The sequence below is a fragment of the Eulemur rufifrons genome, chromosome 30 (genome assembly GCF_041146395.1).
Source record: "Eulemur rufifrons isolate Redbay chromosome 30, OSU_ERuf_1, whole genome shotgun sequence".
Classification (NCBI taxonomy): Eukaryota; Metazoa; Chordata; class Mammalia; order Primates; family Lemuridae; genus Eulemur; species Eulemur rufifrons.
The window spans coordinates 135,866,517-135,891,013 of record NC_091012.1 but is presented as its reverse complement, the minus strand read 5'-3'; the positions used below and the strand labels follow the sequence as shown (position 1 = coordinate 135,891,013).

Sequence of the window (24,497 nt, the reverse complement as noted above, 5' to 3'; positions counted from 1 at the left end):
AATAGACTCAGTAGGAGAAAATAAAAGACAATATTCTCCTTGTTCAAATGCTCTTATGCCTAAGAATTTGAACAGCCCCCAGGGAAGGAAGCATAGAAACAGCTCAAGCAAATTCTAAGCATGCCCACGTTATTTCTGCTCAGCTGCATGTAATTATCAATCATATCATTCTGGCAAAAGGTTGGCAACATCACTTGCTTTCTCATCTTTTTTTGTCATCCTGTGTTTTCTCCCTATGGAAAAATACCATTTTTAAAAATAAAAAACATTCAGACTCTTTCTACGTTGCTTGATAGACCCATGATAGTTTACAATTTCTTTCTTTTACTTATTTTCAGTTCATGAGCAGTGATCCGTTTCATCTTTTCCCATTCACCTGTGTATGCATGTTTAATACCAAGTATATTCAATATACCACATATTAAATATTAAATATAAGATGTAATTTTTTATTTATGTAGTACATCTTGAAAATAAGCAGCAGAATTTGCACAATCACTTGAAAATACTCACCTACAGATGTTGGGCACCTATTCCAATTTTGGTGCCATTGCTTAAAAGCATCTGTAGAGCTGCTTTTGGGGAACTCTCCTAGAATGTTTACTCATAACATGCCCTGTGTATTTACACCTTGTTTAGGCCAAAAACATTATATTCCCAGCAAAATCAACTATTGTATTTGCCAAACAAGCTTAAGTGATACATTTGTTTAAACCTCAGTGTACTCAGAAATTCCACTCCCAGGTATATACCCAAGAGAATTGAAAATATACGTCCACACAAAGACTTGCACAAGAGTGTTCACAACAGCGTTATTCATAATAGCCAAAAAGTGGAAACAACCCCACTATCTATCAACTGATGAATAAACAATATGTAGTCTATCCACACAATAAAATATCATTCAACCATAAAAAGGAATAAAGTACACACTGCAACCTACATGAATCTTGAAAATGTTATGCCAAGTGACAGAAGCCAGACACAAAAGGCCTCATATTGTATGCATAATTCCATTTATATGAAATGTCCAGAACAGACAGATCCATAGAGACAGAAAGTAGATTAGTGGTTGTCAGGAGCTGGAGGCAAGGAAGAATGGGGAGTGACAGCTTAATGGGCACGGGGTTTCTTTTTGGGGTGAATGGATGAATATATGAATTAAATCTTGGTAAAGTCTTTTTTAAAAATTAAAGGGAAAGATGGTTATAACAGAAATCTACTTAATAAAATGGGTTTTCCTGTAGCATTTCTCTACTTTTATTCTTGTGAAGATCATATTTGAGATTTGACAGAAAACACTGGAGAAGAAAAGCATTTTTTGTTTTGTTTTGTTTTTGTTGTTGTTGTTGAGACAGAGTCTCACTCTGTTGCCCAGGCTAGAGTGCTGTGGTGTCAGCCTAGCTCACAGCAACCTCAAACTCCTGGGCTCAAGCGATCCTCCTGCCTCAGCCTCCCGAGTAGCTGGGACTACAGGCATGTGCCACCATGCTCGGCTAATTTTTTCCATATATATATATATATATATATATATATATTTTTTTTTTAGTTGTCCATATAATTTCTTTCTATTTTTTTAGTAGAGACGGGGGTCTCGCTCTTGCTCAGGTTGGTCTCGAACTCCTGAGCTCAAACAATCCACCCACCTCGGCCTCCCAGAGTGCTAGGATTACAGGCATGAGCCACCATGCCCGGCCAAAAGCTGTTTTCTGTAGCCATTGTCCTATCCACCACCCAGTTGTCTACCCAACAACAAACAAACACAAAAGTCCACACTACAGAATTGCTTCTCCTGCATGGTTGCAGTCTTTCAAATTTAAGACACTAACAGTAGAATGTTTCCCCTTCAACATCCTTTCTTCTTAGCAGACAGTTATTGTCAAAAATAAGTCTAAAAACACTGAAGGTTTGGTAAAAATCAGAGTTTTCCATCCAGAATATGTTTAACACTCTATACAAAAAAAAACTCTGGACAAGTTTATTCCCTGAAGGGTTACTATTTACAATTCTTGCTATTTGGGAAGAAATGTTAGTACCTACCTCACAGATGGAAGTAATCACTCTCTCTTCTTTGTTTCCAACATACTTTGTAAATTATTTACAACTATTGTTTAACTTACACAAGTAATACCTGTTTATTGTAGAAAAACCAACAGTACAAAAAGGCAAAAGAGGATTTAAATTCATTCAGAGATATTATAATTTAATATTTTGATGTATTTCCTTCTAAATTCTCTTTTTATACATTCTAACTTCAAAATTCCAAGCCATTTATATATAAAGGAGATTTATTACAGAATAGACCCCTTGCAATGTGGCAGAAATTTTCATTAATGAGGGAAATCTATGCCCCCACCCCTTGAATTTGGGCTAAACTTAAGACTGCAGAAGTGAGAGTGTGCAGTTTCCAGCCTATGCCTCAAGAGGCTTGGAGCATCTTCTTTGTCTCTGAAAACCCTGCATCCACCATGAGTACAAGACAGAGCAAGCCTGCCAGAGAATGAGAGACCACAGTGAACCAAGATGAATTATCCCCTGCCAACATGCTATCTGACCACATATAAATGAGCAAATCCAGTAGAAATAAGCCACATTCTGCCCACATCAACCAAACTAATACACCAACCTCTACAGACCTATGTGCAAAAATAATTATTCAGTGCTACATGAAACCAAGTTTTGTGGTTGTTTGTTACACAACTTTACTGTGACCATAGATAACTGGTACAGTATATAATTCAATGTTGTAGTCTAGGTTCTTGTAAGATGACTCTAGCTAGTGAAAAATGGAGTTGAGAGGATATCGGGCAGCTAACAGGATCATGGAGAGGCTCAGAACCAAGCTCCCCAGAACATATTCCAAAACCACATAACAAAGCTGAATTAGTGATTAAACTGAATTTGGCCCTCTTCAAGTTTCAGATGCTATAATTTTTGTTGCCTCCAAAACCTAAACTTTGTGGCAACCACACTGTCACCAGACAGATATCACTCTCATCAGAAACTCAAATTTGCTGCTATTGCTGCCCCTAAAAGCTAGAAGACTCTGCCTCTGTGCTTGCTAGAAAATGGTTACCTTCATTACGCTCTTACCTAGAGAAATCTAGGAGGAATCTTCTCTTATAAAAATTAAATCTACCTGATTAAAAAATGGACAAAGGACTTGAACAGACACTTCATCCAAGAGGATATAAGGATTGCCAATAAGTGCATGACAGTATGTTCAACATCATCAGCTGTTAAAGAAATGCAAAGCAGAACCATGATGAAATACCACACTACATACATTTTAGAATGGATAAAATAGAAACTACTGATAATATCAAGTGCTGGCAAGGATGCAGAACAACTGGAAACTCTCACATATTGCTGAAGAGAATGCAAAATGGTACAGCCACTCTGGAAAATGTTTGATAGTTTTTCATAAAGTCAAACATAAACCTACTATGTGACCCAGCAATCCCACTCCTGGAATTTACCCTAGAGAAATGAAAACTCATGTTCACACAGAAACCTGTAAAGAAATGTTTATAGCCATTCTAATTGCCCAAAACTGGGAACAACACACATTTACTTTGACAAGTGAGCGGATAAACAAACTATGGTACATATATATCATGGAATTTACTACTCAGCAATAAAAAGGAACAAATTATTGATAATGCAACAACTAGAAGGAATCTGAAAGGCATTATGTTGAGCAAAAGAAACCAATCTCAAAAGGTTACATACTGTACAATTCCATTTATATGACATTCTTAAAAAGACAAAATTATAGTGATGGAGAACAGATCAGTGGTTGCCAATGGGGGCAGGATTGGAATGTTGAAGGAACAATTCAAGAGTTTTGGGGGCTGGTGGAACTGTTCTGTATCCTGATTGTGGTGGTGGCCACACAAATCTATACATGTGTTAAAATCCATAGAAATGTACTCCAAAAGAAAAAAAATCTTAAACTTTTAGCTATCCCTGATATTATATTAATATGAACTACTCAATACTCCAAACATGTCATCCACAGCAGTTTTAGGGGGGGAAATTACTTCATTTCTAAAGAAGAGAAACTATAATTCAATAATGTTAAGTGGCTACCAAAGTTCTCGGCAATTTCCTATTGCCCGACTCCAAAGACTCCACAATTTACCTGGAAAACAGTTTTATTTTAAGTCATTCTCCCAGGCATTAGGTAAACCACATTTAATTCACTGTTCTCTGAACTTCTTTTCAAATAAAGTAGTTGAATGCTTTCTTTTGTTGGTTTTTAGAGCCAGGAAGATGACCACGAGACCTGAATAGGATCTTCAAAGAGTGCAAGGAAGAAGCTTGGAGCCAGGAAAGAGGAGAAGGAGAGGACTGGGAACACAGAATACCCATTGTGGAAGGACAGGTAAGGGGGCTGATGACTGTAGGTAGGGTCTGTATGACTGACAAGATTTTTGTCTTGATGGTAACAGGGAGTTCATAACAGGAAATTAAAATGATATCAGTGCTTAAGGAAAAGAAAAGTGTAGATTAAAACTATGAGAACCCAGCACCCAGAAAACTAGTTAGAAAGCCCAGCATGATTGATGAGGGTCAGTGCCAGGAGGAACAGAGAGAAAAGGCTAAATATGAACATTGCATAGAAAGAGGGACAAGTCCTGGGGGCCATTTGAATAAAGAAGATAAAAGAATACAGAATATAAAAACATTAAAATGTTTTCATAAATTAAAAAGAATGTTTTTAAGGTTCCAAGTCTGTGAAAATGGCTATCAGGGAAGAAAACAGGAAAGTTTAGAGAAAGAGCTGGGTGTGGCTTGTTTATCCATTTATTTACTTTTCCTTTATTGGGAGAATGCATCAATAATTATTTTGAACATTTAGAGTTTGAAGTAATGGGGAAATCTACAAGTAGAAACATTTTGTAGGCAAATTGAAATATGGAGCTAGAATTCAAATAGGGAAAAAAATAACAATTTGCACCTCTAAAAGACAGAAAGGACCTAAGACATAATACAAGGCAAAGGAAGAAAATTGTTGGGAAAACCCATTTCTTCAATGTGACTAAAATTATTTTTGACAAAGATAAATATCTGATTTGATCTACAAATTCCTATCATGAAAGCACATTATGAACATCTGTTTTAGTACCACTCAATTTTAACAGATATCTCATGTTAGATTTGCCTTCTCAAAGATATTTAATTAGTGAATATCATATGAAATAATGACATCAGCTTTTGTCAATCAAGAGAAGTATTTAAGTTATAATCAAGCTAATAGGTAACAAGATCAGTATATTCATGGAATGCAGTATAAACCAGACATATTTTGCTTCTCTTTGCAAAGTACTCCCAAATCCATACTTTGTTCTCTAGAGATACCAACGTAATTGCTGAGGATGCTGGCCAATGGTATTTTCTCCAGTGGTATTTATTATAAAACAATCCTGGCAAGTGAAAGAAAACAGCACACACTGCTAATATTTTGGTAGAATTATGTGTTTATTCTAGCACTGTTAACAAGAGAGAAGTAGGCATCCAACGAGCACAGAGGAATGCTGGTGATGTAAATGAATATTTACTCAAAGCCCAGCTCTTCCTCCCCACTCTAATAGGGGAATGACAAGGAATGTTTCGATCTTGGATTTATCCCAGCCTCACACATAAAAAATGCAGCATCCAAAGACATGCTGTTGATGTCCCAGTGTAGCAATAAAGGACAGAAAAAGGAACAGCCTACCAGAGAGCTTCTCATGTAATGGGGAAGAAGTGAAGACAAATTCAAATTACAGAGAAAGACTTATTTTGCCAGTCTGCTAATTTATTTGCATAAATGAAGTTCATAATCTAAAGAAGTTTGCAGGATCCTACAAAACAAATGGGCTATATCCTAATATGCTGCAAGCAAATTCCAATAGCTCAATTAAAGCACAAAATAAACAGATTTTATTAAAAAAAAAAAAACAAATTACAGAGAAAGAGAATATGCCTGAAAGGCCAATCAACTCCATTGGTTGCTAGTAAAATCACTGTATAAGGTGGCTTTCTTCAGTCCCTTAGCCATAGTCTGGGCCCTCAGTGCTGCATCTTACTAACAAGCATATAGACATGCTATCGGGTAGACAGGATAGGAGGAGGAAATGGGCTGACTGGGTGAAAACATCACCAATGATACAAACAGTATATTTTACTAATGTAGCTAAACAGTGACACTTGGTGTTCAAATGATGTTTTGTATATTCTTGTTATCCCATTCTAATCATGGAAAACATCAGACAAATCAAAATTGAGGACATTCTACAAAATACCTGGACAGTACTTTTCAGAAATGGCAAGATCAGGAAAGACAGACAAAGACTGATTGGAGGAGACTAAGAAGCCATGCCAGCCAGATGCAATGCAGATCCTACATTGGATTGTGGAGAAGAAAAGGGACATTAGTAGAAAAACTGATAAAATCCAAGTAAGTTCTGTATTTCAGTTAGAAGTGTTTCAAAGTTACAGTTAGACAGGAAGAATAAGTTCTGGTGTTCTATTGCACAGTAGGGTGACTATAGCTGATAACAATGTCACATATATTTCAAGATTGCTAGAAGAGTAGGTTTTGAATGTTATCACCACAAAGAAATGATAACTGTTTAAAGTGATGCATGTGCTAATTACCCTGATTTGATCAGTATACAATGTACACACGCATTGAGATCACACTGTACCCTATAAATATGTACAATTATTATGTGTCACTTATAAATTTTATTTTAAAAGGTATTTCAGTTAAAAGTACTGCCAAGATTACCTCAGTAATAAACCTGTTACCAAAGTTTATTTCTTAGTTTCCATGAATGTACCATGGTTATATAAGATGTTAACATTACAGAAAGCAGGGTGAAGGATATACAAGAACCCTCTGTACTATCTTTGCTACTTTTCCGTAAATCTAAAATGATTTCAAAATAAAAAGTTAAAAAGGTATTGTGTGATTATTTTTTCTCCTGTTCTTTGGATCTGAATGGCTGGTTGGATATCAGATTAACTCATATGCAAAACAATTCTAGAATTCATGACTCATCTTCCAATCATACAGATAACTTTTCACTTTTTGTTTATGACCTGCTTACTGATGCTTGCATGCCTTTGCTCATTCTGTTTCTTCCACTTGTCTTCCTCCCCATCCTCGTTCCCCAGACAAATTCATACTCCGCTGGGTGTTTGTTTGTTTGTTTGTTTGTTTGTTTGTTTTAGAGACAGAGTCACTCTATGTTGCCCAGCCTGGTCTCAAACTCCTGGCCTCAAATAATCCTCCCGCCTTGGTCTCCCAAAGTGCTGGAATTACAGGTGTGAACTACCATGCCTGGCCCTCACACTCGCTGTTTTAAGACCGACCACAAATGTCACCTCCCCTGGCTTCCCCAGGTAGAATTAGACATTCCCTGTTATCAATTCTTAGAGCTCCTTCTACAAACTTCTATTTTAGCCCATATGATAAGGCACTGAATTTAGCCTATATAAGGTGATGGTTATAAGTAAAAGATCTAAAACCAAGCTGTCTGGATTCAAATCCTGGCCCCTTCCCATACTAATTGGGTAACCTTGAGCAAATTGCTTATTTCTCTGTAAGTTTCCTCCTCTAGAAAATGGAGCTAATAATAACAACTCATAGAGTTGATATGAAGACTAAATGTATTCATACAAGTAAAGGAATTCTAGGAGTGTCTGGCCTGGGTGAGTGCTCAAAAATTGTTAGCCAATATTATGGTTATCACGTCTCTCTAGGCTCTGAAGACCTTTGCAACAAGGACCATATGTATTTGCTTTTCAGGGTAGAATTCTCAGAGCTGATTTCAAATCCCACCTTTGCCATTTACTGGCTTTAGACTTCCTTGGAATAGTGTGAGGATTTAATGACCCAAAGTGTTTAGTAGGGTAACTAGGTCAAGGCAAGCATTCAATAAATATTATAATAACTATTATAATAATTATAACTATTATAATTATTATCTTGCTAAACCCAGAGTTCAACACTTAAGATAAGCTGAACTGTTGATGAATAAATCTGTCAGAATGACACACAATACTTCAGTAGCTGATACAGATTATCATTATCAACTGATAATAACAAAAATAAATTTCTTCATTTGCCACCCCATGCCTCTAAGCTGTAGAATGCCAGTTCTAACTGAAGATACATGTTTGTGTTGCTCTATGTTTTGTTAACATCCAGTCATTTGGAAGGATCTCCATGGAGTAGACCAAAAAGTTCTAAGAATAAGTAGCTTTGCACAATGATATTCTTATAGCAAAAGGGGTTGAGGAGGTATCTGAGCTGAATTTATGCGAATTTAGGAATGTGTGCAAACTTCCTAAGAGCAGCAGATGAAGCAATACTATAGCTTTCATCTAATGAGCAACTACTATAGGGCTGGGATGTATATAGTCTTAACTACTTTTTTGCCCCAGCTCTGAATATAATAAATGGGGCTTCTTTTGTAATTTATTCATGGGCATATACATTTGACAGGAACCAAATAGCATTCTTTTTGATACAATTAGAAATGTACACAAATCTTAAAACTTAAATGTAAAGGAAAAACTACATTGTATCACAATTCCTCAACTACTACAAGATTTCCCTACAGTTTAAAAAACGTAAAATTGCATCTTACAATTGTTATTTACATTTACCATAGTATTGTTGCCTTTTTTTTCTCCCTGGAAACACTATAAAATCAATGTGCATCTTCCTATGACAGCATTTTAGAATGAATTAGATCAAGTAATAACCTTGAGTGATAATTAGATCAAGTAATAAACAATAAACACCTCGGCATGAACCCTCATAGCCCATGGGTTGTAAGTACAGTCACCAATTAACTTCACAAGGAAACTGAAATTCATACCTCATAAGTAGTGGCACTGGGATTTGACCCCAGGCCTGTCCTTCAGCTCAGTTTTTGTGTAGCTAAGATTGTGGATGATTGATTCTAAATGCTCCTCATGAACCTATGCTACATTTTTTGAGTTCTGCTGCAACTGTGCTGTGCAGTTCTATGCAAGCTCAGATGGACTTTGTGCTGCTAGTGATCCATCTCTAGTGCACACCCAGTTATGTGTAAGAAATACGAAGTAGTTAAAACCCTGTGATCAATCTCAACCAATGGAGGATGGAAACCAATAGAGACTTCCTCCAGCCTCCCATCCTTTAGCTTGTGGCAGATTAAAGGCCACAAATTCTTTGTCAATTCTTTTTTCAAGGAGTGGAATCTATTTTTCTTCCCCTTGAATCTGGGCTGACTCTGCAACTCACTTTGATCAAATACTGTGAGAACACCATGCAGTGAGGAAGCTCAAGGTAGCCACTTGGAGGTAGAGGGCCACACAGAGGAGCACCAAGACACCAGACATGTAAGAGAAGACATCTTGAACTCTCCAGGCATCCCAGATACCAGCTGAAAGCAGCCAAGTGAGTGAGCCCACCCGATGCCATGTGGAGGCAAAGAACTGCCCAGCTAAACTCTGATCAATTTCCTGACCCACAGAATCATGCCACTGGTTTGGGGGTGGTTTGTCATACAGCAATAAATAGCTGAAACATGAGTAGATCATCCCAAGAGGCATTCTATACACTTTCCAGCTGTCCTGGGGGAACCTCAGTCGACCCTTTGTCCACAGCTGAGACTTCCATGACACAACCTCACGATGGCATTTCCCCCTTCCCCATTTCATTCTCCCTCTTCTTCGCCTGCTTCCTGGGATCACCTCCCAAATAAACTGCATTTACCCAGGCCCTGCCTTTGGGGAACTCAAACTATTACACAGAGCTTTTGCCCCTCCTACATTTTTTTCACAAAGTCTTAAAAACATATTTTCATAAAATAATTTATCTACCCATTGCTCCAATTATATATGGTAATAACCACCATTTCATTCTTTATTTCTAATGCAAGATATTATTATGAAGTTAAAAGCTTAAAATTGTATGTACACACATATAGACAGAGAGCAATTACACTGATAGATTGTAATCTAAACTCTGCAAGAAGTCTTTTCAAATAAAAAGAAAAAGTTAACCTTTCTGAATTGTAAAAATATGGCATAGAAATATTTAATTAGTTAGTAAGAAGGAATCTTTGTAGGTATACTAAGTTAATTTTCTTCTTGATCATTCAATTTTCTTATTCAATGAAATTTTTAAAAAATAACTTTATTTTTAGATAAAGCTGTCATTTGCCAGCTTTAGATTCACTCAGTGAACATTTACATAAGCTACATCTTTACATAAATTAGAAATGATAACCCAAGGAGGAGAGTGAAATGCATAGCAGGATTTTACACATTTTCCATAAAAAGGTTGTTTCTAGGTGAGAAAAGGCACACTAGACACTCATGACCCATTGACTCTTTTGCATCTAGCTCCCCCGAGAGAGAAACAAAACTCATAATAATATTTCACAAAGAAATGAACTAGTTCACGTTTTTTTTTAAACTTGTAACTCTGAATAACCAATTTCAGCTAAAATAATCCTGAACAAGAACCTAAATATTTGATCACTTCCGTAACACTTTACTCATCTTTCACAGTGCACTTTGAGCTATATGAGAAAAAGTAATATACTTCCAATGTAATCATAATTAAAAGATCCAAATATTGCCATTGCAGCAGAACAACAATATATTCGCTGAGCTCATGCCTCAGAGCTTCTGGAGCTGGTCTGGGACTCATATCACACTTCTTGACCTTCAAGCCTGTGGATCATCTCTGTATCACCTCTCATATTTATTTTCTCGGCACTTTGACAAACACATTCTGACAGACCATTTATTGACAATATATTAACATTAAAAGCCAGATTCAACATGTCTCTCTGGGGGCTTGCTGAAAGATCCTGAGCAACACTCTCTGATATAATATGAAAACTGCACCTGTCTTTGAGCTGTCTTATAAATCATGAAAGGAAGAAACCTGACTCATTGGGTCAGCAGCAAGAACTTAGAGACAGCAAGTTCTAATCCTGGATTGCTGTAAGTAGTTTGCAATATGTCTTTGGGGCAAGAGTTTACCTTTAGTTTAAACTATTCTTCAGTTCTGGTTTGATATATTTACAATCCTTATCTTCCAAAGAGAAAATATGAATAAACTTTTGTGTTGATGCTCAGAAAGAAAGCTACACCAACCTGTACTTTGTTACAGACAACAATAGTGCAGTATTGGTGATTATCTGTATAACAGGAGAGGCATAATTTGTTGGTAGCATAATGAAAGTCTCAGGGACTGGTTTTTAACACAAATCCAGGAAGAATTTCTATGTCCCTTATAATCTAAAGGCAGAACAATGAAGGTCTCCATTTGAGAGGGGGTGGCTGAGTATAGACTGAGGATGCCGTAGATTAGATTTACATATCACATGAATGTTTAGACAGAAGACTTTTTACGGGCTTTTTTCCTTCTAATATTCTATTTTGTTCATAGAATACTAAAGTCAGTCTAGAAATGCTAACGGGAGTTACAGTTAGATTTTGAGGGGAAAGAAAAAGCATCTGAATATATATGGTATTTTCTTAACTTAGTGATGCTACCTTGTTCCCCTGGAAAGATGTTGATGAGATGAGCTGTGAAAAGCAGCCAGCTTAGTCTCATGTGACAATGTAGTATGAGGAAATGAGAACACACCAGGCTTGAAGTGAGAAACACACTGTCATTTACTAGCTAGAGAATCCGGGCTAGACTGGAACTATCCAGTTTTCAACATTCTAAGTGTTCTACAAACAAAAAGTGTCTGATGCAATGAAGTTATGTGTATTGGAATGAAGGCTGTCCCTTGGCCTGCTGGCATGTCTTGGGTTACACCAAATCCACAATATAAGTCTAGCAAATTCCTGTGTTCCAAGTCACTAGGCTAAAACGCCTGGGGTGACAGCCTGCTGTTGCTTCAGTGCCTAGCATGAAAAGTATGCCTTACTTAACAGCTTGCAAAATAAACTTCCAATTGTCTTCTGCTATTGTCCATCACAGCTGGGCCTACTCATTCACTTGTTCATCACCTAAGCCCTCTTCAACTGCCATAGTGGAAAGACTAAAGTTCCTGGCACACACAGTAGGTACACAATAAATATTTTTGACTAAATTGGTTTTTTAGTTCAAATCTTACCTTTGTTGCTTCTAAGCTGTGTGACCTGGGAACATCTGGGATTTTATTTAACCTTGCTCCCCTATGCATCTTTTAGTACTTCCTATGTGCTGGGCACTTTCCAAGTAATTATGTCATGAAATCCTCATAAAACTCTTTGAGGTAGGCCCTTTCATCCTCCTCACTTGATAGATGAAGAAACTGAGACACAAAGAGACCTAATAATTTGTTCAATGTTACAGGGTAGAGCTGGGATTTGAACTCAGGCAGTGTGGTTCAGAGTCCAGCTTAACCCATTCACTTCATTCCCTTTCCAACTAGGTCTCGCTACCTCTTAATCTGAGTCTCAGTATCCTCATCCATAAAATGAAGGTTGATACTATCACCCCACAGAGTTGTTCTAATAACAAAACCCTGGTGTACATTCTACAAATACTAATTGTTATTTTGCTTATCACTGTCATCATCACCCATCAACTACAATCCAACTGAAATAAGTGAGCAAGGAATCAACTGTAAATTCCAATTTGAACAGAATTATACTTTGTTCAGAAAATCTGGTGGCCCAGTCTAGGATTTCCCATTATTAGCTATGGACGAAATCATTAGCTGTTGCAGAAGCCTTCTTATAATAAACCCCAAGGCAGCATGGGTATTGTCCCCTACAACTTCTGTTTCCCTTCTCCATTCACATCTGGGCCTCAGAGTACCAGCTTGCCCAGGTGTTTCTCAATCCCTGAGAGACGAAGTTATCAGCAATGCAAGCTGAGAACTGATCCAATGTTTATTGCCACTTCAGCTCCTATTGGTGATGTTAATTCACCTGTTCCCATGAGCTGTCTAGGTCTACAGAAACAAAAACATGTTATTTTCTTGGTCCATGAGGCCAAATAACTCAATTCACTTCCAATTTCTCCAAAGACATGGATAACTTCTTAGGCTCCACATTCTTCTCCTGGGTACATTAGCATATCACTTGATAGGCTGATTCTCAAATTGCTATCAGTTCTAATGGCTCCTGAAAATCTTTGACTAATTTAATAACTCTGATGAGATATAACCAGGCAATTTTTCAAGATTATAAGTATTTTTCTAAATCTGGCTCTTTTGAAAAACAATCTATTTAATAGCTTCTCGGTGCTTGCTTCCAAAGTACAATAATCAGGACATAAAATTTCTACAGTAACCAATCTCAGAAAATCCCAGGGCTAGCTGCTGACTCTTCTGTTGAATCTGCCAGAGCCATTACTACCTCCCTTGTTGCCTCTTCAAGGACAGCATGTAAAAATACATTGTGCCTGGAACAACTACATAACTGCTCTTCTACATTTACATTTATGTTTTATCGAAAACATGATGTAGCGACAATATTTGGTGTATTTTCTGAAAGTAATAAACATCCTTTTCTTTAGCTAAGGTGTAATTCACAGGCCATAAAATTCACCCTTTTAAAGCATACAATTCAGTCATGTTTAGTATATTCCCAAGGTTGTGCAACCATCACCTGTATCTAGTTCCAGAACATTTTCATTATCCTAAAAAGAAACCTTGTACCCATTAGCAGTCACTCTCCATTCCTCCCTGCTGCCAGCCTCTGACAACAACTAATCTACTTTCCGTCTCTGGATCTGCCTGTTCTGTACATTTCATACAAATAGAATCATACAATACGTGGTTTTTTAACTAGCTTCTTTCATTCAGCATAAGGTTTTCAAAGTTCATCTATGTTATAGCATGCAACAGTACTTCATTCCTTTGCATTGCTAAATAATCTTCATTGTATGGATATATCATATTTTGTTTACTCATTCATTCATTGATGAACATTTGGTTGTTTCCACCATTTTGGTTGTTATGAAGAACATTCATATACAAGTTTTTATATTCACATATATTTTCACTTCTCTTAGGTATACATACAGATGTAGAATTGCTGGATCAATGGGTAACTGTTTTAACTTTTTGAGGAATTGCCAAACTGTTTTCCATAACTGCTGCACCATTATACATTCCCACTAGCAGTGTATGAGCGTTCCAATTTTTCCACATTCTTGTCAATACTTGTTATTATATATCTTTCTGATTATAGCCATCCTCATAAGTATAAAGTGGTATCTCATTGTGGTTTTGATTTGCATTTCCCTAACAGTTAATGAAAACATCATTCTTTACCAGCTAACATAATAACTAATTTCATTTCTTCATATATTACATTCCAAGTTGTTTCGCCATATTGTAACATAGTTGTAATCATAGTCTCATTCTTTTTATCTAAGCAATGGCTCAGAGATGATGCAGTAAACTTTTGAATAAGCTATCATGACCCCAGAGTCATGTCTCTGGGATCTGGGAGAACTGCTGTCAGCATGCAGATTCCCTTGGTCATTGACTAGATTCTGATATGAAACACACTTCCCCTTATGTGAGAACCAGATCAGAAGAATCAAAATTTCACTATGAAAACATGAGGTGCCATTTCTACAAATACTAAATGTGTCATGACATATACCAGAGTCAAAGTTTATTTATTTGGAGGTGACATCTAGTTAAGCCATAAAGAACAGATGGAGGCTTCTCAAGTAGATATGGGACCAAGTCATCAAAAGCAGAGTGAGAAGGAGAAAAATAAATCTCTGCAGAGAATCTTTACATTAAATGGTAAAATCCATATCATGAAGTTCAAAGCCCAGGCAGACTTATTCTTCGCCATCTTCCCACTCCCGTAATTCACTCTAGTTGGATTTCTCTAAATTCTTAAAGCATACTGTGTTCCCATACAAGCCATTCCTTCTCACAGGAGTGCTGTCCCCTTTCTTTTTGTTTGGAAAAAGCCTCTCATCCACTAGTTTCAGTTGAGACATCCCAGACCTCCTTAGTCCTTATGTTAGTTTCCTGTCACTGCTGTAACAAATTAGCACAAATTTGGAGCATAAAACAACACACCTATATTCTCTTGCAGTTCTGAGAAGTCTCACTGGGCTAGGATCAAGATGTTGGTAGAGCTGTATTCCTTCTGCAGGCTCTAAAACAGACCCATTTTCTTGCTTTTTCTAGCTTCTGGGGGGGCCAAATTCCTTGGCTCATGGCTCCTTCCTCCATCTTCCAAGCCAGCAGTGTAGCATCTTCAAAATCTCTCTCCTCTCATCCCCAGTCCTCCTTCCCTCCCCCACCCTTCCTGCTTCCCTCTTAAAAGGACTCTTGTGATTATATTGGTCCCACCCAGATAACCCATGATAATCTTGCATCTGTTAAATCCCTTTTGTCATGTGAGGTGGCATATCCATGGGTTCTAGGGATTAGGATATGGACATCTTTGGGGGCCATATTCTGTCTACCACAGTCCTCTCATCATAATTCCACAGCACTCTAAATAAGCATAGAGATTTATTGAAGTTATTGCTTTCACAGACTGTGAGCACCCTGTGGGACCATACCTCTTTGTTCTACATACATTCCCAGTGTCCAGTGCATAACTGGCACACATAAATATTTGACAACTACCTGGCTGAGTAGCTAACTTGGATTTGCTGGACCAGAGTTTCTGAGAGAAGGTAAACTAAGACTCTGTGTAAAAGGCATTGAAATAATTAGCTAAGCAGTTTGAATTTCATTCTGTACACTCTGAGACCCATCAAAGGTTTCTCAACAGGGGTTTAACGTGAATACAATTTTGTCTTTCGAGGATAAGACCAAGATGGGAGCAAGAAGCAACCGAAGGCAGGACAACTAAGCACAGGGCCACGGCAAATGAGGACCCAAACTAAGCAGTGGCAATGACAATGAACAGCTGGAGAGAGATGTAGGAACTCAGATACATTCCAATTCAAATCCTTTCTAGAAGGGATCAAATGCAAAGTAAATGATACTTCCCATTTGCCAACTTATTTGAGATGAGAGGAGAAACAAAAGAGGGACAGCATTGAAGACATTCTGGCCTGGTAAACCTAAGCCAGCAGAAGAATAGTGATACCAATCAAAATAAGGAATGTATAAAATGAAACATGCTCAGAGGAAAGGCGAGCTGATTTCTTCTGCTTCAGATATGTAGAATGTGAGTCCAGTGGGCATTTGTGAGGAGATAGGTAGTAGAAAATCAGAAAATATATGTCAGAAGCTCAAGCACAAGACCCCAGCTAGCCACAGAGCAAGGAGTCTCCCACAGAAGAATGATGGTTGAGGTCACAAAAGTGAATGAGATAATTAAGAGAGAATGACCTGAAAGAAAAACACACAATTGTGAGGATGGCCGGACAAAGACAAGCCTGGAAACAGAGAGAGGAGCAGGAAGAGACAGACCTTAGAGGTGAGGAAGGAATTGAGATTCTCTGTGTGTGGTGGGGAAAGGAGGAGCGGGGAGGGGAAATGGTGCTCTCAGTTTTTCCCAGAAGTCTGGCCAGAGGAGTCTAAGAAGATTCTTGGAATTGAAGGAGCTTTGAGAGAATGGTTTCAGTAAGCAATGGGGATAGAAAAGAGATTGCCATGGTTTAAGGAGCTCACTGGAGAATGGAAGTAGTCGTGGTTACTTACTTTTCCCAGAAGTTTGGCAGTTTATAGAGAGTCAAGAAGGATTTCAAGGTGGTTCTGCCCTCCACTCTTTGTCCGATTTCGAGCCATTTAAACTTTTGAGTCCCTCTCTTTAACTGCAAAATAAGGAGTTCCAACCTAGATGCTACTCAAGGTCCTCTCTGAGTCTAAAATTTGCTCTTTCCGCTTTCAAATCCCAAAATGCTGCTGAAAGTTCAATTCCAAGGACTCTGAGAAGTTGTCATCATACTATTTCCTATTTAAGTTAAAAATTACTTTTGAAATGAATTCTAGCAGAGAGATACTCTGAGAGAGAGAGAATTAAAGTTGAATATTTTTCCATACTTAAAAAATCTTAAGGCATTATGCCGATTTCAAACAATTCCTCAAACACCCTTTGTCAATTTCCTGTTTGAAGCTGTCTCACTCTAATTACTTCCTCTTTGTTAGCATGGGTGAGCCTCTATTTTTAATCACAATATTCCTCTCTGCCACACTTTAAAATTTAATTCTAGTTTCCATCATTATATATTTACCATTCAATTCTTCCCTACAGATATATTTAGATGCTCCATATAATTTTCATATCCTCAATACCTTTCTAAAGGCATTCTTTTTTTCCCTAATTCAAAGCCTTGGCTGACATGTACCAGGTAAGAAGAAGAAAACTCCTAAGAACTGTCCAGTGGGGCTCTTCTTAATTACTACCACCCTACCTGTTGAACACTGGTGCATAACCCCAGCGTATGCACTGACACATATTATAGTATATACAATACACAGAGAGACACACCTCTCCAGGTGTGTGCTCCAGGCACACCAAACTTTTCCCTTCAGAAACACTCCATATCCTTTCACTTTTCTGCAGATGTGAAGCCAAGGGGCTCCTTGGAGGATGGGGACTATGCTTTGGCCCACCTGTGATTTTTATCCATGTCTATAATTACCTCCCTCACAATAAGTCTGATTTCTGATTTCATTAGGTTACTACATAAAAATCCATGCGGTTGCTACATATATTAAACTGCCAGTGTCCTAACTTCCCCCTCCAAACAAATTATTGTGCTTAAACACCCCTAAGTCTTCTTTGTTCAGAACTTTGGCATTACCAACACCTCTGTGCCTTTGCCTGTCCACTCTTTTCTCTCTCATCAAGGAATCACTTTCCTTTTTTTCCTTGTAAATGGTAGTCATCCTTGAAGATCAAGTGCAAAAGTGCAAATGTTCTCTGCACAGTGAAGACTTCCAAGGCACCCCAAAGCACAGTGAATCATCACCCCCCCCCCACAATTGTGATAATCCTTCTGCACTGTGCATTTCAGTTGACTCATCCAGCCCTCATTAGACTGTGAGCTCTTTAAGGGAAGACTGTATTTTAGCCTCTCTGCATTCCTGGTACCTACAGAAATGCTTATGCTCAAGAAATATTTGTGACATGATTGAAAAAAGTATAAAAGTCATGGATATACAGAAACATTTTAATTATGGGTTATAGAAGCTGGCAAACTCCAGGTCAGCTATAGGCATAATCCCAGCTCTGATCCACAAGAATTAGGAGAAGCCCAGGATTGAAACAAGACCTTATTCCCTTATCTGTGATGAGAGGGGCAGAGCTTGGCTGCCAAGGACACAAGTTGAGAAACATGCCTCAATTGTGTCAGCATGTACCATTTACCCCTGTGTCTTCTCCTCATTTCTTCTACTCAATAGGTATGAGTAGAAATAAGATGTCCATGAATCAGATTTTGTTAAAGCAATCTTGAAATGCACAGTGAGGAAATACTAACAGTATTGTAGCTGACTTTGCCTAACACCTCCCAGGGTTATGCCACAAAATGGCCATTTGTGAGCTTTGAGTGAGCACAAGTAAAAAAGCTGCAGGCATATGTGAAACTATTGGGAGCAGAAGCTCTGGTATGAACAATTTGGTTTAAAACCAGAGAATGGATGTGACCCATCAATGGCTAAACCTGAAGGTGAATTCCCAGGTTTTCCTATAGAGTCAATGGAAGAGAAATAGAAAATTTGAACAAACTATAAGAGGTACATGGAATCTTGAACCAGGAAAAGTTCAAGAACCAAATCTATATGAACCAGATCTCCCCCCCAGAGCCTCTAATCAACCTTGCAAGGACTTTTTTGGTATTGTTAGTAAAGTTCTGTCGTAGGACCCAGCTTGCTTGCAAGTGAGAAGGACGAGCAGTGCCCAATAGGATGAAATTTCTTGGTTTTTGAGAGGGTTCCAGGGTGTTAAACCTTTGAAAGGTAATCCAAGCCATTAAATTCCAGCCCCAGGGGTTATGTTAGGATATCTTGGCCTTTACTAAACAAAACCAGTATTGGATCTACATGCCAGGATTCTATCCAATCACTCCACGTCTGCCTCAAGTATAAAGGGATTTCTGCCCCAACCTCAACACACATATATACACACACACATACACACACACGCACACACACAAACACATTTTATGAGAAAATTTTGTTCTCTTGCTAGATGGCTATGTACTTAGTTTTGACCATTGTAAAAAGGTAAAAGTCATGGTAGATGAGCTTTGTGCAGACTATCCACTATATGGAACAGTTAGAAGCCACCCAGTATTGCTGCAGTTCAGACACTTGTCCATTGATCATGAGATCTTTAAGAATAAGAAGATAATTTGCAACAAGTAGGATCATTTAAAGTCAAATGTCTTTTGGTCATAACAGCTATGAACAGCATTTGTATACTACATTCCAAATATATATACAGTTGTTAAGAAAAGCAGGAACATTCTTAATGATGGTTTTAAATGTGAATGTCATAATAATAAGATGAAAAAAAAAAGCTTACAGTGAGAAGCCCTGTCAGGTGCTGTGGCCCAAACTCATTATGTGGAGTCAACAGGCAGGGCCGGGGGAGGTCGAATGACTCCTTAAATTAATGAGAAATGGGACTATGTGTACATAGGGATAAAACCTCTGAATAAATATTTTAGAAAATAAAAAAAAAGACATCTGCATACAATATGAATTAATCAAATCAGGGTAATTGTATGCCTATATCAAAACATCACATGTATCCTATAAAGATATACAACTATAATGTACCTATAATAATTCAAAATAAAAAAATTTTACAAAATGGAAAAAAATAAAAAAAATAAATAAAAATTAAAAAAATTAAAAAATTAAAAAAATAAATAAATAAATAAATGTGAATGTCAGTGGCTATCTAATCCAAAAAATTGGCTTGCTTTTACATTTCTCTCTCTCTCTCTCTCTCTCTCTCTCAACTCTTACAGATTAATCTGATAATGTATGCTTCTGAAATGTAGTGGCAATCCAGCCCCTCCATGAGACCAAGAGAAGTTTGACGTTTCAATTTTCTATCCTCTTTCTAATCCTAAATTCCCTGGTTTGGAGGTAACCTCTTGCTCTCTGCCTCAGCTTTTCTTTCTATTGCCTATCTTCCTCAAGAAAATGGGCAGAATGGTTAGCAACACTTGTTAGTCTTTTGTAATCCATACCCTCACCCAACAGCAGCAGTTACTTTGAGACAGTAACTAACATTAATAATATGTGATGCTAATATTTTGGATAAATAATACTGATTTCTCTAAGGCTATCTATTCAAGCCAAAATCTAAAAGTTATTTCATGTTAACAGAGCTGGGTATGATCTTGGATGCTATTTTGAATTGGTTTTGCTTGGTTGTGTATTTAGCCTAAATCTCCAGCAATTACATGGTATTTCATTTCATTTCTGTAATGCTAACTGTACTATAAAATATCTAATTACAACTGATGGAATCTCTCTTCCCTTATGGAAACAGATCCAAGGCAAACCTATAGAGTTTGTGGACTGAAAGGGGTAGGAGTTGTTCATTTTTAAAACAACTACTATTTATTCTCTGAAAGTGTCTTGTCTCTCAAGTGCCCATAAATAACAATTTCCCAACAGCTCTATTCTCCACTCTTCTTAACCAGACAGCAAACATTTTAAGGGTATCAAATAGCTCCCTCCGAGTTCCCTATGTATTACTGATTTCTGACTAACTACTAATTGTCCTTAGTGGAATTTGGGCATATTTCCACGATCTTTCATATCCCCAAGCAGAGATTTTTTTTTCTTCTCCTAGGTCAAACTAATACTCAGTACCATGGATTTCTGAAATTAACCCTTTAGGGAAAAGAAGAGGTCAAAACTAGAGAAGTCTAGTAGTTATTCCCCTTGCCACCCAAACACACACAGACACACACACACACACACACACAATCAGTAACACCCTCCGGAATAATGCTCCTGAATTTTCTATAGAACAACCAAATGGCAGACATGTTTCAAAATATATTTCATCCCATCGTTACAAACAGCTTAGCAATAGATCATTTGAGTTCCATAAAGTATCAACATTGGGTGAAGGGATAAAGTGACCCTTTGAAATTGCCTGCAGCACAAACACCATGTCTTCCTCCAGCTCCCAGGACTGCTCCATAATGGAGCCAACAAGTCCTGCAAGACACACACACACGGTGGCCACTAGGGACGTCCCATTTCCAGGCACCATTTAATCAGCCGAAGTGGAACAGCCACACCTTGGAAACCCCTCAGCTGGTGCCTGGCTCTGTAAATGTGATGGAATTAAAGACGTCCCCCTGGAAGTGCCCGGGGCACCCAGCCTTGGGCTGAAAGGATGCGCGCTGGTCCCTACCTCTGACTTCCACACGACGTAGGGTTGGCCCTGGCTGTTGGGTGGGGGCTGAAACTTCCTCTGCTGGAGCCACCTCCTGGGAGAAGCGAAGATGCCATTGGGACCTGCCCCGGAGGAGCAGAGGATGCTTGCAGCGCTGCGGCCACTGCCCGGCCCAGCCAGGACAGATGGCAGGTCCCAGGCCATGCTCTTTTTGAGGCCGCTGCGACCCAAGTGGACCTCATAGTCAAAGTGGAAGCTGCCAGAGGGTGACTTCTCCTGCGGGGTGCTGGGTGTAGAGAAGGATGAGCAAAGGGGTCTGGGCGGTGGGGGCCGGGTGGCCCGGGGAAGCGGGCCCCGGGGAGAGGACGCTGAGCGGGGGCCGAGACCCTCGGCTGGGGTTGGTGAGGAGTAGAGGCGGCCCGAAGTGGCCCCTGGAGCGCCGCCGCCCTCTGTGCCCGCCTCGCCCCCGCAGCCACCGATGAGGGCCGGGTCCAGGCTGCGGGTCTGGCGTAGTTTCCTCTTTGAGAAGCCCTTGGCCGAGGCCGGGCCGCCCGAGGCGGGCGAGGAGCAGGAGAAGACGCTGTGGAGAAGGCTTTGTGCTGACATCTCGGCGGGGCTCTGCCTGAGGACCACCTTCTCCCTCCCGGAACGCTGGCGGCTTTGGGTTGGAAAAGGAAAGGGGCTCAGGCAAAGCTGCCAGGCGGGGTCGACCGGTGTTCGCCGAGGGAGGTTGAGGGCAATGCTCGGTTCACGCGCCACCAGTGCGCTCCAAGTGCCCCGGCGGATGCAGAAGCAGGAGATCCATCACCAGCCTTCTAGGAAAAGGAGTCTGGGGGGGCTCCTGCATCCACTAGAACCTTCCCCTATAGCCCAAGTCCCGAAGAGGGTAAGGAAGAGGAGGAGGAAGGTCAGGCGCTAGCTTGGTTCCCAGCTCCAGCCCGCCAGCGCCACTCCCCCTTCCCAGCTGAGGCGGGAGACGCCGCGCTCCCGCTCGCTGGCTCTGGATAGCCTCGAAGTCTCAGGCAAGCTCCTCCTCGCGGCCTGAGGACAGTCCCGAGGGCTGGGGAGGAGGCTGCCTGGGCGTGCGCCCAGGGCGCGTCCACCGCGCTCCCCGCGCCGCAAGAGGAACTTCCTCCCGCGCCCGAGCTAGGCGCTCGAGCTGCGCCCTCGGTGCACCCTCGCTGTGCCCCAGCGCCTGAGTCTGCGCGTCTGGCCTCCGCTGGGCCGCTGAGCCCACTCTTCCGACTGGCGAGGCTCAAGGGTGACTCTGAGCTCAAAGTTCCCGCGGGGCTTCTGCTTGCTGCAAAGTGGGGACACTGAGAGGGCTGTGCCCAGGGCCTTCCAAGGCTGAGAAACTACAGTGGGAGAGAATTCCCGGCTGCGCTTAGCGCTATTCGTGAAGGAGAGAGCTCAGGAGAGAGTCCCAGGGGCGGGTGCCCATGTTCCACCAGAGAGGACGTCCCCGCACGCTCGCACTAGAGGCAGAGGGAAAGGGGTGGCCGGGACGAGTAGGGCCGGAGGAACGCCGGGGCTGAGCCAGGACCCGGAGGAGAAAGCAGAACGTGAAAGAGTTTTCCGGGCGCCAAACCTGGGAGCAGCGCAGAGGGAGGGCAGCTGGCCACTGATGACGGGTCTCCAGGGGAGAAAGTCGTGAGGACGGAAGTGCGGACCTTCTGTCCGTCTCCCCTCCCCCAGATCAAGGGGCGCGCCAGCTCCACTCACGTTTCTGGAAAGGAAAGGAAGTGTCAGATTGCACCCCACCCACTGGTGTCAGATGGGCAGCCCGAGATGGTTGCTCTGAAGTTGGAGTTAAATCTCCAGCCTTCCCTTTTTCCTTCCTGCTGTTTTTGTTTTAAAAAAGGAAGGATAGAACTCAGTTCAGATGTAGCGGCTGCCGGCTGCCTAGGAATACGCAAGAGATAGGGACCTACTAAGAAAAGTGGAAGGGCAGGGGTCCTCGCCCGGGAAGGGTCTTGAGCACGTGCGTAAACGTACTCTAGGAGGAGGGGTGAGTGAGGCCGGGCAGGGGGCGGGCGCCCGGCGCAGCTACTGCCCCAAGACTGCAGAGAGTGACACTCACAAATCTATCGCCTCTGCGTTTCACTCCGAGACACCTCTTTGCGCAGCGGCCACTGTCCTGGGAAGCTGGAAAACGCTGGCGAAGTCAATATTCTCGCTTTAGAGATGAGTCTGGGAACAACTTCTCCCGGGGTCCGACCCCTGGAATCTGTAAAGCGCAAAGCATCGCCTGCCTCCTGGAGGGCTTTTAGACGTAACATTTAAGTTTTGCAAAGCATCTTAACCATCTCAGCATGGAGCAGACAGAATGTTGAAATGCTTGTGTACTTCTATTTGTGTTTCTGTGGCTTCTTTTACCACTTAGAGGTAAAGAGAATTTTATAGAATGTAAAGGTGGCTTTCCTTTACCATGTGTTTTATTAAGAAACAAAAATCTTACAATGACACTGTAAATACAGGTGTTCGATACAAACACTCGTCTTGTGTCCAAATTTGATTTTGGAAGACTTCCTTTATTCCCTATTACGTTTTCAGGGGGAAAATTAATTTACTTTGATTTTTTAAAAAGCATTTTGGATGTTCCTAGGTGTTCGTAGCAGGAGACACGCCATGAAATCTAATTAGAAAGAAAACCGGATGCCTTGCCAAAGGGGGTCGGACTCCTGGACCTGGGCTGTACTCGTTTTTTGTAAATGCAGCAGGACAAACTGCAGCCTGGGAGTTCTTTCTGGCATCTCTAATCTGCTACCTGAAGACAGAAGGAGATTCTAATTTCCCACCAACCATAGCTGTCAGTCTCTTCTCACGCTAAACCTCCTAAGTATTTTCAGTGGCTGTCAATCAGGTGTGCTGCTAAGTGGCATGACATTTAAGATCTCTTGCTTCGGGGCCTGACTATTCGTGCTAAGTTACATTTGGGGGATTGTTGGTGTTGGCTTTCTTCCCTCCTCATACAAGTCACATCTGAAGTAAAATTGGTTGATCTTGCTTGTCCTTTCTTTAGTAACAATACCGTTTAACTTGTCACTTGTAATGAAAACACTTAATGTCTCTACCACTGGGATACCATTGTATAGTTATGCCTCATTGGGTGGTTATGCCTCATTGGATTTTGGCATTTGGAGTAGATGGTTAACAGAGTCACACTTCACAGGAACACTTATAACTCAAGG

General features: G+C 40.3%; 1 protein-coding gene across 1 annotated transcript in view; it reads right to left on the bottom strand.

Moving 5' to 3' along the window:
• The window catches only part of ARHGAP6 (Rho GTPase activating protein 6), a 476,144-nt gene extending 454,232 nt beyond the window's left edge, over positions 1-21,912 (bottom strand). Inside the window, exon 1 of the mRNA XM_069463487.1 lies at positions 21,325-21,912. Within this exon, the coding sequence (XP_069319588.1) occupies positions 21,325-21,912 (588 nt within the window). The remainder of the gene's footprint in view (positions 1-21,324) is intronic.
• Positions 21,913-24,497: the final 2,585 nt, after the last annotated feature.